We start from the raw sequence: 17,118 nt of genomic DNA, 5'->3' as shown, positions 1-17,118 counted from the left end.
AGGCGTTTCTGAGACGCGGCTCGGTTGAGCCCCGATACATTGATGCAGATGCGCAGCCCACCATCCTCGCCTCGATGGGGAGCTACGGCAGGTAAGCGGCGGCTGCCGCGCATGACTCTTGACTCCTGTAGCTCCTGGGTGGTTTTAGTGATGAACTCCTGAGGGTGGGACCTTCCTTGCTTTGTACCTTCCCGAGGAAAACGTGCCGTATGGCACGCCTCCAAGGGGTGCCCGAGCGCCTCCCTCAAGATCTGGGCAAAGTCAGTGGCCCTCCAGGAGAGAGCCCTCGAGCTTTGCCCAAGGAGGGCGCCGGGCGCGCCTTCCTATGCGACAGAGGGAGGCATCCCTTGAACGGGCGCGGACCCTGGCGCCGTGCCACTGGAGGTGCCTGCCTCCTGATGGCTTGGACCAGGTGATGTCTTCTTCTTCTTGGGAACTGCCTCGGGAAGGCTCCTGCTTTTACAATCTGGGTCTTCAATTGACGCGGCCTAGAAGGCACGCTCGAGAGAACACACTGCATCCTTTTCCTCACAGGGGGCTGTGATGACTCCGCCGCTTCCTGGCATCTTGAGGACGTTGTAGCCATGGTGAGTCACTGCCATGAACTTGGCTAGGGCTGGATACCTGAGGATGGCGTTATACGGCAGGCGAATGTGGGCAACGTCGAAGTCGATGAGCTTAGTACGATAGTTTTTGCGCTGTCCGAAGGTGACCGGGAGGCGGACCTGCCCTATCGGGGTGGTAGAACCATCAGTGACTCCTGAGAAAGGGTTGGTTGGCTGAAGCTAATCATATGGCACTTGGAGATTGTTGAACGTCTCAACAGACAGAACATTGAGCCCCGCGCCACCATCGATGAGGGTCCTGGTGACCTGTACATTGCTGATGACTGGGGAACAGAGCATCGGGAGAACCCCGTCTGTTGCTGCGCACTTGAGCTGATCCGCTGAGCTGAACGTGATGGCGCATGTGGACCACCTGAGAGGGCGCGAGGCCTCGAGCTTTGGGAGGACTGCATTCACCTCGCGAGCAAACTGCTTGAAGATGCGCTGAGAGGCTGGGGCTTGAGCCCCACCCAAGATGCAAGCAATAGCACGTGGCTCCTGGAAGCCCCCAGCCCCCTCATCCTGATGCTGGTCCTCATTCCTCCTTGACGGCGGTGGCAGAGGAGGGAGGCCTGCGTTGCCTTGCGGGCGATCCTCATGAGGCTGATCCCTCCAAGCCCCCTCCCGAGGCTGGTCCTGCCAGCGGTCCTCGCGAGGGCGGTCACGCCACCCTTGACGAGGGCCACGATCATCCCATCGTCCTCCACCTCTTCCTCCTCCTCGGTCGTAGACCCGATCACTGCGCTCGGGGCGTCGGCCGACACATCCATCTCGCACGGCCCTGAGCTCTTGGCATTCGTTGGTGTTGTGAGTGTGGAGGTCGTGGTACACGCAGTATCGGGTGCCCTTGGATGACTCCGGCTGATCTCTGCCGCGCTTGGTGTGTGGCTCAGCTGCGAGCACAACTACTCCTTTGCGCTTCACGTCCTTGGCCTTGGGCTTCTTCTCTTCAGGGTCAGCGGCTGGGAGCTCGAGGAGGGAGAGGAGCCCCTCCTCAGCCCTGGCGCACTTGGTCGCCAAGTTGAATAGCTCCAAAGATGTGCACAGGTCTTCATGGATCGCCAGTTCCTCCTTCATCTTGATGTCGCGGACGCCATCAGAGAAGGCTGAGATGATGGCCTCCTCAGTCACCCTGGGGATCTTGAGGTGAGCGTTGTTGAAGCGCTGAATGTACTTCTGCAGGGTCTCTCCAGGTTGTTGCTTGATGCGGCGCAAGTCACTCATGGCCGGGGGCCAGTCGCGAGTGCCTTGGAAGTTGGCGATGAAGCGGGTACGCATCTCGTCCCAAGAGGAGATCGTGCTGGAAGGCAGGTTCAGGAACCAGGTGCGGGCATCATCCTTGAGCGCCATGGGAAACCAGTTCGCCATGACTTTTTTGTCCCCGTTGGCCGCCTCAATGCCCAGCTCATAGAGCTGGAGGAACTCAGCAGGGTCAGCGGTGCCGTATAGTGAGGAGGCAGATTCGGCTTGAACTTGCCCGGCCAGGCCACGCTGCGCAGCTCGTCGGTGAAGGCGTGGCAGCCTGCGGTGGCCACCGGGGGCCTTTGCCGACGAAGGGCTTGATTCTGGGGGTCTCCGCGCGCTGCCGCCATGAGCAGCGCAGGGTCTTGGCGCGCCGGAGCAGGAACGCGATCATGACACATCGGTGAAGGAAGCACACGAGCGCCTTCTTGAGGGCGAGGGACTTCTTGGCAACTCCTTTCCTGCTGCACGGGCGCTGGGGGCAGTGGGTCTCGCCCAGGGGCCGCGCGCCTTGGAGCCAGGACGCCTTGATACGTCTCCAACGTATCTATAATTTTTGATTGTTCCATGCTATTATATTACCCCTTTTGGATGTTTATGGGCTTTATTTTACACATTTATATCATTTTTGGGACTAACCTACTAACCGGAGGCCCAGTCTGTATTGCTTTTTTTTGCCTATTTCAGTATTTCGAAAAAAAGAAATATCAACCGAAGTCCAAATGGAATGAAACCTTCGGGAGCGTGATTTTTGGAACGAACGTGATCCAGAGGACTTGGAGTGCAAGCCAAGAAGCAGCCGAGGCTCCCACGAGATAGGAGGGCGCCCCCCTGTCTCGTGGGCCCCTCGGGCGTCCACCGACGTACTTCTTCCTCCTATATATACCTACGTACCCCGAAAACATCCAGGGAGCAGACGAAACACAATTTCCACCACCGTAACCTTTTGTATCCGCGAGATCCTATCTTGGAGCCTCCGCCGACGTTCTGCCGGAGAGGGAATCGACTATGGAGGGCCTCTACATCAACATCCTTGCCCCTCTGATGAGTTGTGAGTAGTTTACCACAGACCTACGGGTCCATAGTTATTAGCTAGATGGCTTCTTCTCTCTTTTTGGATCTCAATACAATGTTTTCCCCCTCTCTTGTGGAGATCTATTCGATGTAATCTCTTTTTGCAGTGTGTTTGTCGAGATCTGATGAATTGTGGGTTTATGATCAAGTTTATCTATGAATAATATTTAAATCTTCTCTAAATTATTTTATGTATGATTGAGTTATCTTTACAAGTCTCTTTGAATTATCAGTTTGGTTTGGCCTACTAGATTGATCTTTCTTGCCACGGGAGAAGTGTTTAGCTCTGGGTTCAATCTTGCGGTGTCCTTACCCAGTGACAGAAAGGGTTGCAAGGCACGTATTGTATTGTTTCCATCGAGGACAACAAGATGGGGTTTATATCATATTGCATGAGTTTATCCCTCTACATCATGTCATCTTGCTTAAGGCATTATTCTGTTCTTATGAACTTAATACTCTAGATGCAGGCAGGAGTCGGTCGATGTGTGGAGTAATAGTAGTAGATGCAGGCAGGAGTCGGTCTACTTGTTATGGACGTGATGCCTATATACATGATCATGCCTAGATAATCTCATAATTATTCGCTTTTCTATCAATTGCTCGACAGTAATTTGTTCACCCACCGTAATAGTTATGCTATCTCGAGAGAAGCCTCTAGTGAAACCTATGGCCCCCGGGTCTATCTCTTATCATATTTGCTTCCAATCTACTTTTATTTGCATCTTTACTTTTTGCATCTATATTATAAAATGCCAAAAATATATTTATCTTATCATACTATCTTTATCAGATCTCACTTTCGCAAGTGGTCGTGAAGGGATTGACAACCCCTTTATCGCGTTGGTTGCGAGTTCTCAGTTTGTTTGTGTAGGTGCGTGGGACTTTTGAGGAGCCTTCTACTGGATTGATACCTTGGTTCTCAAAAACTGAGGGAAATACTTACGCTACTATTGTTGCATCACCCTCTCCTCTTTGAGCAAAACCAACGCAAGCTCAAGATGTAGCAAGAAGAATTTCCGGCGCCGTTGCCGGGGAGGTCTTCGCTCAAGTCAAGATATACCAAGTACCCATCACAAATCCATCTCCCTCGCATTTACATTATTTGCCTTTTGCCTCTCGTTTTCCTCTCCCCCACTTCACCCTTGCCGTTTTATTCGGCCTCTCTTTCCCAATCTCCTCCTCTCTTTTCGCTTGCCTTTTTTTGTTTGCTTGTGTGTTGGATTACTTGTTGCCATGGCGCAAGATAATACCAAATTGTGTGATTTCTTGAATACCAATAATAATGATTTCCTTAGTACTCCTATTGCTCCTCTTAATGATGTTGAGTCTTGTGAAATCAATACTGCTTTGCTGAATCTTGTTATGAAAGATCAATTCGCTGGCCTTCCTAATGAAGATGTCGATACTCATCTAAACAACTTTGTTGATTTGTGTGATATGCAAAAGAAGAAAGATACGGATAACAATATTGTCAAATTGAAATTATTTCCGTTTTCTCTTAGAGATCATGCTAAAGTTTGGTTTTCGTCTTTGCCTAAAAATAGTATTGATTCTTGGAACAAGTGCAAAGATGCTTTTATCTCTAAGTATTTTCCTCCTGCTAAGATTATCACTCTTAGGAACGATATTATGAATTTTAAACAACTTGATCATGAGCATGTTGCCCAATCTTGGCAAAGAATGAAATTGATGCTTCGTAATTGCCCTACTCATGGTTTGAATTTATGGATGATTATACAAAAATTTTATGCCGGTTTGAACTTTGCTTCTAGAAATCTCTTAGATTCGGTCGCGGGAGGCACGTTTATGGAAATCATGTTAGGAGATGCTAAAAAATTTCTTGATAATATTATGGCTAATTATTCTCAATGGCACACCGAAAGATCTTCTAGTAAAAAAGTGCATGCTATAGAAGAATCAATGTTTTGAGTGAAAAGATGGATGAACTTATGAAATTGTTTACTACTAAAAATACTACTCTTGATCCCAATGATATGCCTTTGTCTTCTTTGATTGAGAATAATAATGAATCTATGGATGTGAATTTTGTTGGTAGGACTAGTTTTGGAAACAATGCTTATAGAGGAAACTTTAATGTTGGACCGTTCCCAAGTAATTCCTCTAATAATTATGGAAATTCCTACAATAATTTTTATGGTAATTTTAATAAGATGCGCTTTGATTTTGAGAATAGTGTGAAAGAATTTATGATTTCTCAAAAGAATTTTAATGCTTTGCTTGAAGAAAAATTTCTCAAAGTTGATGATTTGGCTAGACTTTCGCTTGATGATGATTCTCTTAAAATTAGACCTTCTCCTCCTAAGCATGATATCAATAAGTCTCTTAAAGTAATGAGAATTTTCATTGATGAGTGTAAGGAAAGAACCGCTAGATTGCGTGCTAAGAAAGATAGCTTTATAAAAGTGTGTTCTTCTAGTTTCCATGAAAATAATGATGAAGATCTTAAAGTTATTGATGCGTCTCCTATTAGATCTATGTTTTGCAATATGAATTTTGATAATTATGGGACTGATGATGAATCAACTTTGCCTAGAAGGCGTCCCAAGAATTTGGAGTCTTTAGATCTTGATGCTAAAATTGATAAAAGTGAGATTGGAGGGGTCAGAACTTCAAATAACATTGAACCTACTATCTCGGATTTCAAGGAATCTGATTATGATAATTGTTCTTTAAAAGGTTGTATTTCCTTGTTTCAATTCATTGTTAATTCCCCTCATGCTTATAGTCAAAACAAAGCTTTTACCAAGCATATTGTTGATGCCTTGATGCAATCTTTTGATGAAAAACTTAATTTGGAAGTTTCTATACCTAGAAAACTTAATGATGAGTGGGAACCTACTATAAAGATTAGAAGTAAAGATTATGAGTGTTTTTCTTTGTGTGATTTGGGTGCTAGTGTTTCCACAATTCCGAAAACTTTATGTGATATTCTAGATTTCCATGATCTTGATGATTGCTCGTTAAATTTGCACCTTGCGGATTCCACCATTAAAAAGCCTATGGAAAGGATCAATGATATTCTTATTGTTGCAAATAAAAATTTGGTGCCCGTAGATTTTATCGTTCTTGATATAGATTGCAATCTTTCTTGCCCTATTATTCTTGGTAGACCTTTCCTTAGAACGATTGGCGCGATTATTGATATGAAGGAAGGAAATATTAGATTCAAATTTCCATTAAAGAAAGGCATGGAGCACTTTCCAAGAAAGAAATTCAAATTATCTTATGAATCTATCATGAGGGCTAATTATGAATTTAGTGCCAAAGAAGGCACTCGTTAGATCTATCTTTGCTTTTATGCCTAGCTAGGGGCGTTAAACGATAGCGCTAGTTGGGAGGCAACCCAATTTTTCTTTATGTTTTTGTTTTTGCTCCTGTTTAGTAATAAATATTGCATCTACCTTCTGTTTAGATGTGTTTTTATCTTTTAATTAGTGTTTGTGCCAAGTAGAACCTATAGGATAACCTATGATGATAGTTGATTTGATTCTGCTGAAAAACAGAAACTTTGCGCGCACCAATTTAGTTTTGTTAAATCACTGGAACGTGCTTTTGCGTTGATTCTTTTTGATTCTGATCAATAGATAAATCGTACAGGACTTACTATTTTGGTAGGATTTTTAGAGTTTCAGAAGTTTGCGTTAGTTACAGATTGCTACAGACTGTTCTGTTTTTGACAGATTCTGTTTTCCGTGTGTTGTTTGCTTATTTTGATGCATCTATGGTTAGTAAAATAGTTTATAAATCATAGAGAAGTTTGAATACAGTAGGTTTAACACCAAAATAAATAAAGAATGAGTTCATTGCAGTACCTTATGTGGTGGTTTTGTTTTCTTTCGCTTATAAGATTTTCTGTTGAGTTTTGTGTTGTGAAGTTTTCAAGTTTTGGGTAAAGCTTTTATGGACTGGAATAAGGAGTGGCAAGAGCCTAAGCTTGGGGATGCCCAAGGCACCCAAGATATTCAAGGATAGCCAAAAGCCTAAGCTTGGGGATGCCCCGGGAAGGCATCCCCTCTTTCGTCTTTGTTCATTGGTAACTTTACTTGGAGCTATATTTTTATTCGCCACATGATATGTGTTTTGCTTGGAGCGTCGTGTATTATATTAGACTTTGCTTTTTAGTTTACCACAATCATCCTTGCTGTACACACCTTTTTGGAGAAGCCTATTTTATTAGAATTTGCTAGAATACTCTATGTGCTTCACTTATATCTTTTGAGCTTGATAGTTTTTGCTCTAGTGCTTCACTTATATCTTTTAGAGCACGGTGGTGTCTTAATTTTGAAGAAATTTCTAGTCTCTGATGCTTCACTTATATCTTTTTGAGAGTCTTTTAGAACAGCATGGTATTTGCTATGGTTACAAAATTGGTCCTAGAATGGTAGGCATCCAAGTTGGGTATAATAAAAACTATCATAGAAAGTGAATTGGATGCTATGATCAATTTGATACTTGATAATTGTTTTGAGATATGGAGGTAGTGATATTAAAGTCATGCTAGTTGGGTGATTATGAATTTAAAGAATGCTTGTGTTGAAGTTAGCAAGTCCCGTAGCATGCACGTATGGTTAAAGCTGTGTAACAAATTTGAAACATGAAGTGTACCTGGCTTGTGCATCCTTATGAGTGGCGGTCGGGGACGAGCGATGGTCTTTTCCTACCAATATATCCCCCTAGGAGCATGCGCGTAGTACTTGATTTTTGATGACTTCTAAATTTTTGCAATAATTATATGAGTTCTTTTGATTAATGTTGAGTCCATGGATTATACGCACTTTTACCTTTCCATCATTGCTAGCCTCTTCGGTACCGTGCATTGCCCTTTCTCACCTTGAGAGTTGGTGCAAACTTCGCCGGTGCATCCAAACCCCGTGATACGGTACGCTCTATCACACATAAACCTCCTTATATCTTCCTCAAAACAGCCACCATACCTACCTATTATGGCATTTTCATAGCCATTCCGAGATATATTGCCATGCAACTTTCCACTGTTCCGTTCATCATCATCATGACATACATTACTTTTCTCATATTGCCATTGCATGATCATGTAGTTGACATCGTATTTGTGGCAAAGCCACCATGCATTATTTTTCATACATGTCACTCTTGATTCATTGCACCATCCCAGTACACCGCCGGAGGCATTCCTATAGAGTCATATCTTGTTCTAGTTTCAAGTTGTAATTCATATGTTGTAATCAATGAAAGTGTGATGGTCATCATTATTAGAACATTGCCCAAAAAGGAAAAAAAAGAAGAAAGACCAAAAAAAGGCCCAAAAAAGAAAAAGAAAAAAGAAAAAAAAGGAAAAAGAAAAAGGAAAAAAATAAAATAAATAAAAAGGGCAATGTTACTATCTCTTTTCCACACTTGTGCTTCAAAGTAGCACCTTGTTCTTCATGTAGTGAGTCTCATATTTTTGTGCTTCAAAGTAGCACCATGTTTTTCATTTAGTGAGTCTCATAGTTTGTCTTTTTCATACTAGTGGGAATTTTTCATTATAGAACTTGGCTTGTATATTCCTATGATGGGCTTCCTCAAATGCCCTAGGTCTTTGTGAGCAAGCAAGTTGGATGCACACCCACTAATTTTCTTTTGTTGAGCATTCATTTGTAGCTCTAGTGCATCCGTTGCATGGCAATCCCTACTCCTCATGTTAACATCAATTGATGGGCATCTCCATAGCCCGTTGATTACCCTCGTCAATGTGAGACTTTCTCTTTTTTTTGTCTTCTCCACACAATCCTCATCATCATATTCTATTCCACCCATAGTGCTATATCCATGGCTCACGCTCATGTACTGCGTGAAGGTTGAAAAAGTTTGAGATTATTTAAGTATGAAACAATTGCTTGGCTTGTCATCGGGGGTATAGAAGTTGGGAACATCTTTGTGTGACGAAAATGAAGCATAGCCTAACTATATGAATTTGTAGGGATGAACTTTCTTTTTCCATGTTATTTTGAGAAGACATGATTACTTTGATTAGTATGCTTGAAGTGTTACTATTTCTTTTATCAATATGAACTTTTATTTTGAATCATTTGGATCTGAACATTCATGCCACAATAAAGAAAATTACATTAAGAATTATGCTAGGTAGCATTCCACATCAAAAATTTCTTTTTATCATTTACCTACTAGAGGACGAGCAGGAATTAAGCTTGGGGATGCTTGATACGTCTCCAATGTATCTATAATTTTTGATTGTTCCATGCTATTATATTACCCCTTTTGGATGTTTATGGGCTTTATTTTACATATTTATATCATTTTTGGGACTAACCTACTAACCGGAGGCCCAACCCGTATTGCTGTTTTTTTTGCCTATTTCAGTATTTCGAAGAAAAGGAATATCAAACGGAGTCCAAACGGAATGAAACCTTCGGGAGCGTGATTTTTGGAACGAACGTGATCCGGAGGACTTGGAATGCAAGCCAAGAAGCAGCCGAGGCTCCCACGAGATAGGAGGGCGCGCCCCCCCTGTCGCGTGGGCCTCTCGGGCGTCCACCGACGCACTTCTTCCTCCTATATATACCTACATACCCCGAAAACATCCAAGGAGCAGACGAAACACAATTTCCACCACCGTAACCTTCTGTATCCGCGAGATCCCATCTTGGAGCCTTCACCGGTGTTCTGCCGGAGGGGGAATCGACCATGGAGGGCCTCTACATCAACATCCTTGCCCCTCCGATGAGTTGTGAGTAGTTTACCACAGACCTACGGGTCCATAGTTATTAGCTAGATGGCTTCTTCTCTCTTTTTGGATCTCAATACAATGTTCTCCCCCTCTCTTGTGGAGATCTATTTGATGTAATCTCTTTTTGTGGTGTGTTTGTCGAGATCCGATGAATTGTGGGTTTATGATCAAGTTTATCTATGAATAATATTTGAATCTTCTCTGAATTCTTTTATGTATGATTGAGTTATCTTTACACGTCTCTTCGGATTATCAGTTTGGTTTGGCCTACTAGATTGATCTTTCTTGCCATGGGAGAAGTGTTTAGCTTTGGGTTCAATCTTGCGGTGTCCTTACCCAGTGACAAAAAGGGTTGCAAGCACGTATTGTATTGTTGCCATCGAGGATAACAAGATGGGGTTTATATCATATTGCATGAGTTTATTCCTCTACATCATGTCATCTTGCTTAAGGCGTTACTCTGTTCTTATGAACTTAATACTCTAGATGCAGGCAGGAGACGGTCGATGTGTGGAGTAATAGTAGTAGATGCAGGCAGGAGTCGGTCTACTTGTTATGGATGTGATGCCTATATACATGATCATGCCTAGATAATCTCATAATTACTCGCTTTTCTATCAATTGCTCGACAGTAATTTGTTCACCCACCGTAATAGTTATGCTATCTCGAGAGAAGCCTCTAGTGAAACCTATGGCCCTCGGGTCTATCTCTTATCATATTTACTTCCAATCTACTTTTATTTGCATCTTTACTTTTTGCATCTATATTATAAAATGCCAAAAATATATTTATCTTATCATACTATCTTTATCAGATCTCACTTTCGCAAGTGGCCATGAAGGGATTGACAACCCCTTTATCGCGTTGGTTGTGAGTTCTCAGTTTGTTTGTGTAGGTGCGTGGGACTTTTGAGGAGCCTCCTACTGGATTGATACCCTGGTTCTCAAAAACTGAGGGAAATACTTACGCTACTATTGCTGCATCACCCTCTCCTCTTCGAGGAAAACCAAAGCAAGCTCAAGACGTAGCACGCCTTCTTGGGGAGGAGGCGGCGGAGGCGCCTCCGGGGCTGCATTGCCGGCGCAGGACGGAGGGCGATGCAGCGAAAGGGACGGCGCAGGGGAGCCCCTTGCGGCGCTGACGAGCTCGGTGATGCGAGCGAGCCACTCTTTGTAGAGGTCGTCGATGGGAAGGTAGTGCAGGAGCTCACGTGCTAGGAGCAACGCGGCGTGCGCGTCCGCGGGGGCGCAGCGGGCGTGCGATGACGAGCCCACTGGAGTCAGCGACGGGGTGGCGGTGCGGCCTTCTCGCCGCACCGAGGGATGCAGCAACGATGCTTGCTGCTCGTTACCCGCCGGGCCGGTCGCGGCGTGGGCGGCAAGCGGCGGGGAACGACGGGGAGGCCCGCCGACAGGAGCCGTCTGGGTGACATGGGCAGCGAGGGCAGCCCGACGCTCGGCGAGCGTTAGCCATGGACGTGACGGACGGTGAAACGCGAGATGGCGGAAGGAAGGATTCTGGCGCACCCCTACCTGGCGCGCCAAATGTCGGATTTCGGGTTCCGGCATACCCTTGAGGTTTGAACTTTGGGGTGCGCGCGAAGATCTCTCCTCTACCAACCCACGTCCCAACGCCTCGCTCGGAATCTAGGCTAGCAAGATGAACAACACAAGGGACGCAAGGTTTATACTAGTTCAGGCCACCGTTGTGGTGTAATACCCTACTCTAGTTTGTGGTGTGTGGATTGCCTCAGGGGCTGATGATGAACAATACAAAGGAAGAACTGCCTCGCGAGGGGAGGAGTTCTTGTGGTGGTGTGTTTGGAGAGGAATTGCTTCGTCTCTGTTGGCTATGGGTGAGGTCTCCCCCCCACCTCTGTTGTGGTGGCTAGTCCTATATATAGAGGCCCTGGTCCTCTTCCCAAATATTGAGCGGGAAGGGCGCCAACAACGGCCATTTTAAAGGGAACATCTAGTACACTTATCCTGACTAAAGTTGGTCTTTGACTGTCAAAGGCCCTGATGATGATGCCGTCTTGGGCTCCATGGTGACCTCCATCCTGCCGCTCCACTGGTCTTGGTCTTGTTGCACCGAAATGGCAACCTTTGCCTGATGCCTCGGTACTCCGCGCCTGCACTTGCCCCCTTTGCACCAAAGAGGAATCAAGGACACTGCCCAGGCCGGCGCCCGCCTAGCGCCCGCCTGGTCTCGATCGTCATGGCTTGCGTCATGAGCACCTCGCGAGGTACCCTGCCTTGATCTCTCCGCTTCCTCGCGAGCCTGCCTGGTGAGGCCGCCTCTGAGGAAGCTTCCTGTCGTCCGTCCCGCGAGGCTTGGCCCCTCACGAGGGTGTTGAGCTTGAGTTGACAAAGACGGGCCGCACTGGGCCGCTGCCCGAGCCACGCTGCAGGCCGCAGGTAGGCAAGTCTGGGGACCCCCGTTCCCAGAACGCCGACACAAAGGACATGGAGCAGAACGATATCGATGGAAGCTTTCACGTTCGACTTCGATCTAGAAACGCCACCCACTTTCAAGCTGATGAAATTTAGCTTTCTTTGAAATATGAAAACTTTTTGTTGATGCATTTCTTTACAAAAATTTGCATTACTCTTGTCATGCCTATTAGTAAGCTTGTGATTTCTTAGAGTGTCGACTAATATGAAAACAATAGTTTGACATATTCGAGCAATCTCCACTTTCCACATGCCTAAACAGTAATTAATGGTGTATATATAGCAAGTACTATGTTTGACCGATAATGTCAAGTTGCATGGCATAAAATCTATTCAGGCCGTGGCATCGTTAGTGACAATGAATAATGTTATTTCTTCCTATTATACTTTTAAATTTCTGTATGCACTAATAATTAGAAGTTTGTGTTTCACCCAGATCAATTGACTCGGGATCATATTTCATGTTCCGAACTACCATCTTGAATAACCCTACAATAAATCGGTCCATTGTTATTGTCATCAGCAACATGTGTCCCGCGACCAGTTTATCGACCTTGCCAGCCCTTATTCGTAGTAACATGCATTTCCACAGTAGTAAAGCACATGTCTCCTAGCTTGATTCGCGTCCCTTGAAGTCTTCCGTTGCAACGCACGGGCATATGCGCTAGTAAAATATAAAAGTAAAAAAGCAAGAAAAGAACTTTTTTTTTGAGAAAATAGCGGAAACATGTTGTTAATGTTTTTTCCTGAGAAATTAGCAAATTTTTTAATAGAAAAGCAAAAAATTTAAGTTTTTAATGTTCTTTTTAGAAATTGGCGAAAAATTCAAGTGACGTCAGCATGACGAGCACGTCCTACTGGGCCGGCTGACTATAGGCGCCCTCGTTAACATTTTGTTTTTTGATGCAAGCCCTCGTTAGCATTAAAGTGGAGGAATTTGATCACATCAGGCCCATGATTCCCAACAGGGCCGACGAGGAAGCCCGTGGAGAGAGAAAAAATCAGGGGAGCGGAGAGATATCGTGTCGTGTACCCGTGCTCTAGTCGACCTCGCCAACGGCGGCACCGCATCTGAGAGAGGGGGGAGGGGTCTTCGGAGAGGAGATGGCGAAGCGGCTGCGCGAGGCGGCGCCGTGGGGGGAGGCGCCGGGCTCGCCGGTGAACGGCCTGGACGACGGCTGCCTCATGCATATCTTCAGCTTCCTCAGCCCGATTCCAGGTTCGGTTCGATTTCGCTCCCCTCACCTTAGCAGGAGAAATCATTTGAGAAGAAGTCGGTAGATGTTGTTGTCGCTTCGCTGCGTGAGTGACTTCGGATTTGGATGGAGAGTTATTGGATATGTAGGCGAATGGGCCAAAAAAGAATTGATTTTGACTTGCTCCTTCGGGGAGCAAGATAGGTTTCTTAGGTGATATATTGTGTTGGCACCGATTTCACGCGGCGGTGTTGCTAAATTAGTGGAATTCGGGAAAGAGGAGCTTTCAGTAACGAAAATGTTCCAAAATTGGACCATGTGTGGGTTTGGACTTTGCGGACTTGGGGCTAGGAGTGTTTGAAGTGGTTGTCCAACCAAATTGCTAGGGTTTTATTTGATCCGCTCACCTTAGCGGGACAAATTATTGGAGCGAAATCGTTAGATATTGTCCGGTTCGCTTCGCTGCGTGATTGACATTGGATTTGTGTGGAGAGTTTGTGGAATAGTAGGAGAGTGGGCCCAAAAAATGGAGTTTGACCTGCTTCTGTGAGGAACAAGATAGGGTTTTACGGTGTTTTATTGTATTGGGCACTGGTTTCAAGCAGACGTCTTTCTAAATTAATGGGATTTGGGGATTTACCGTTGGATGTGATGGGATAAACACCTTTGGTAGTGAACGATGACTCAAAATTAGATCTTGTGTAGGTTTGGGCTTTGAACTTGGGACTAGGGAGGAGTGTTTGCTCAAGTGGTCATCCAACTAAATTGCCAGGGCTTGAACACGTTTCAATCTGAGATTGACAGACTTTATGAGCTGATACCATATTGGTCTAGCTGATGTGTTGTTGTGAGGAGGGCACTGATATCCAACCCTTTTTTGGCATCGCCGCTACATTGTGAACCATTGGTCACCTAGTTCGTTTGCCCGCTGGCTGTTCTGATAACAATGATATACCTTAATGCCTGTGCTGGGCAAAGTTTTGTACATCAAGAAATCTTTTGCTAAGCTGATTGTGTTGAGCTGGACCAGAGAATTTTGGCGCGGTTGATTGTGTAATCATTGTTTTAAGGCGTCCTGCCTTACACGCTTAGGCGATAAGGCGCCCTGGCAGCGCCTTACAAATATGCCCGCCTTCGGCGCTTAGGCGTCGCCTAGGCGCTAGAGCAGGTGGTGCTCGCCTTAGGTCGCCTGACCGCTTATAAACAATGTGTGTAATGACTTTGATTGGTTTTCATTGGTTAAACCAAGCAACGAGTTCATGCACTTGTTATGTAGTGTGAATGCAAAGATGTTGATTGGTCTTGTTTAGACTGCCACAAATGGAAAATTGGTCTATGTCAGGTCTTATTCCTTGAGAACTACAGTTAGTGAGTCAGGTATCGTTCTCACATGCCCATTGGTTAAGCTGGTCCAGTGGAAAACAAATAATCTGATCATATACACAGTGGAAAATGATGGTTTTGCATAAGTTATCTTGATTGCATTTCTAGATAGCCAAACCTTAACTTACTGCTAAGGTTCTTGATTGTGTCACTGCTGTCATTTCTCTTCCATGGAAATGAGCCTTTTTTAGCATTTCATTTTTGAACCTGCAGATAGGTATAACACCGCCCTCGTTTGCCACAGATGGCGCTTCCTTGCATGCCATCCTCGGTTGTGGTTGCGTGTTGAGAGGCCGCTCAGAGATGTAAAGGAGCCTGGAGTTTATCCAGATCTTGAGGCTGCTATTTCTGCTGCTAGGTTCGTTTTTTCCATCTCATTTTCCATTGCGGGACGAAGGATGTCCGGGATGACCTCTGCTTTGTTGAAGGCCTGGTGACACTATTCTAATTGCTGCCGGTGGCACCTATCTTGCATGTAATATCCAAATAAAGAAGCCCCTTTGCATTGTAAGTTTTGCCATCCATCTTCCTTGTTATCTCTGTAGAATTTTTCTCTGGTGAAATGTTTCCTGCATTATTCACCAATTGTATTGTTGGTGCAACTGTGTGCTTACGCTTGCCATTTTCTATTCCATCAGATTGGCGGGGGTGAGCTTCCTGATGACACTGTATTGACATGTTCCCGTGGCTCCGATAAGTATGCTCCTTTCTTCAGTTTTTATATTTCCCTGTGTTTTGTACTGTTTTTTATGGCTTCCTACTGTTGCTGCCAGTCATTATGTGTTACTCCCTCCTTCCCAAAATATAAGGTGCGATTGACTTTTTACGGTCTTTGATGCACGGCTTTGACCACTAATATATATCAAAGTACATGGATTGAACATGTATAAATGGCATCGCCGTATTTGTCTTGCAAAATAATTTTATTTCATATGTATGTATACTAATTTTACAGACATGCAATACATGAACATCACAGTCAAAGTTGTGCAATGAAGACCAGAAAAGTCAAACCGCGCCTTATATTTTGGGAAGGAGGGAGTATCATTATATAAGTTCATTTTTAGAAACTGAGCTTCTCCTGCAATTGAAATTGGTCCCTTCAGTACACCACAAACCAGATTATGAAGCTTCCTGTAAATTACATTTATCCTGCGTGATGGCTAGGTTGCTCTATGCTAGCTTTTACAATGCTTCGTTTCACATAGCATTTTTTTCTCAAACCGCCTTTTTTATTTTATGTTTTTGGTAACAGTTAGTTGAAAGCACCTTTTTTGCATGTGCTGTGGTAGAAAGGAAAAGCTTTCGAGACACACCTGCCTTCCAGATGCTAGGGGAATATACTCCCTCCGTATCAAAATATAAGACGTTTTTTTTAATACAAAGGGATACAGAGGGAGTAGTTTATAACTCCTTTGTTTGTGAATGTTCATCAGTAAACTAAGAAAGTACGAGTCTAGAAATCGCTAGGTGTTTCCTATTTGTTTACCTTGCCATTCCCCACCTCGTCTCATGTCTGTGTACCAACCTATCTGCGCAGTGCACTGGAGTTCCTTTCCACCTGCAAGATCGCGAACCTCACCATCAAGGCTGAGCTCGGATGCTGCCTGCTCCATCGGAGCGGCAAGCTAACTATTCAGGAGTGCTTGCTCCAGTGCGAGCCAAACCCTCTGGACTACCTGTCCTTCCCGATAGTCAGCACGGCGATCGAATACAATCCATTATCGTCGTCGCTCAAGGAGCAGCAGGGGCACGGCGTGACGGTTGTCTGCACCCGGATCGAAGGCGGCGCCAAGGCCATCCGGACCAACGGGACCCTGGCGCTGCAGCGCGTGCGGGCCATCTACGCCCGCAGGTCCGTCTTCTTCTGGTTCGAGGTAGGGGAGAAGCTGGAACCCCTGTGAAACCAATAAGCTCTTGTATTCTGTAATCTCACTCAACCTAGCGTTGAGAGCAAACCCTTGTAGTATCATGTCTGTTCCATGCCTGTTGTAACACATGACAATGATAAATTGTTACTGCTGCTTATTGACATTTGAATCATCATGGAGCATGTGTTGCCCCTTGCAAAACGAACTGGATCTGAATTAGAAAGTAGTTTTTCATGCGTACCTTTGGCAAGTACTATCTATGAGCAATCATTAAAGTACCACGCTCCACTGTGAAAGTAGGCAGCGCTGTAGTAGTAGTACCGGGCGTACCAAACCTGGTTTTTTATTACTACTGTTATTATGTGAAAGTAAAGCAAGTCTGCGGCACCGAGTTAAGATGGTGGTTAACCACTCCCCAGTGTTAGCAAATGCGTGATTACTCTGTGGTTAACCACGCGCCGATCGGCACCGGAGGAGGGGGCCGTACGGTCACAGTAGGTGAAGTGCGCTGTACTTTTCTCCTTGTTTTTTACCACCACCTTTCGAGATGGATTTTGTGC

The 17,118-nt window shown here is 45.0% G+C and overlaps 1 protein-coding gene across 1 annotated transcript; it reads left to right on the top strand.

Moving 5' to 3' along the window:
- Positions 1-13,136: 13,136 nt before the first annotated feature.
- LOC119362621 (F-box protein SKIP5-like) lies at positions 13,137-16,733 on the top strand. Its single transcript, XM_037627866.1, has 5 exons — positions 13,137-13,327; positions 14,901-15,045; positions 15,116-15,194; positions 15,326-15,384; positions 16,228-16,733. The coding sequence occupies exons 1-5, from the start codon at positions 13,213-13,215 to the stop codon at positions 16,589-16,591; spliced, it is 762 nt and encodes a 253-aa protein (XP_037483763.1). The 5' UTR covers positions 13,137-13,212; the 3' UTR covers positions 16,592-16,733.
- The last annotated feature ends 385 nt before the right edge of the window (positions 16,734-17,118 follow it).

The sequence above is a fragment of the Triticum dicoccoides genome, chromosome 2B (assembly GCF_002162155.2).
Source record: "Triticum dicoccoides isolate Atlit2015 ecotype Zavitan chromosome 2B, WEW_v2.0, whole genome shotgun sequence".
NCBI lineage: Eukaryota > Viridiplantae > Streptophyta > Magnoliopsida > Poales > Poaceae > Triticum > Triticum dicoccoides.
This window is presented reverse-complemented; position numbering and strand designations above follow the sequence as displayed.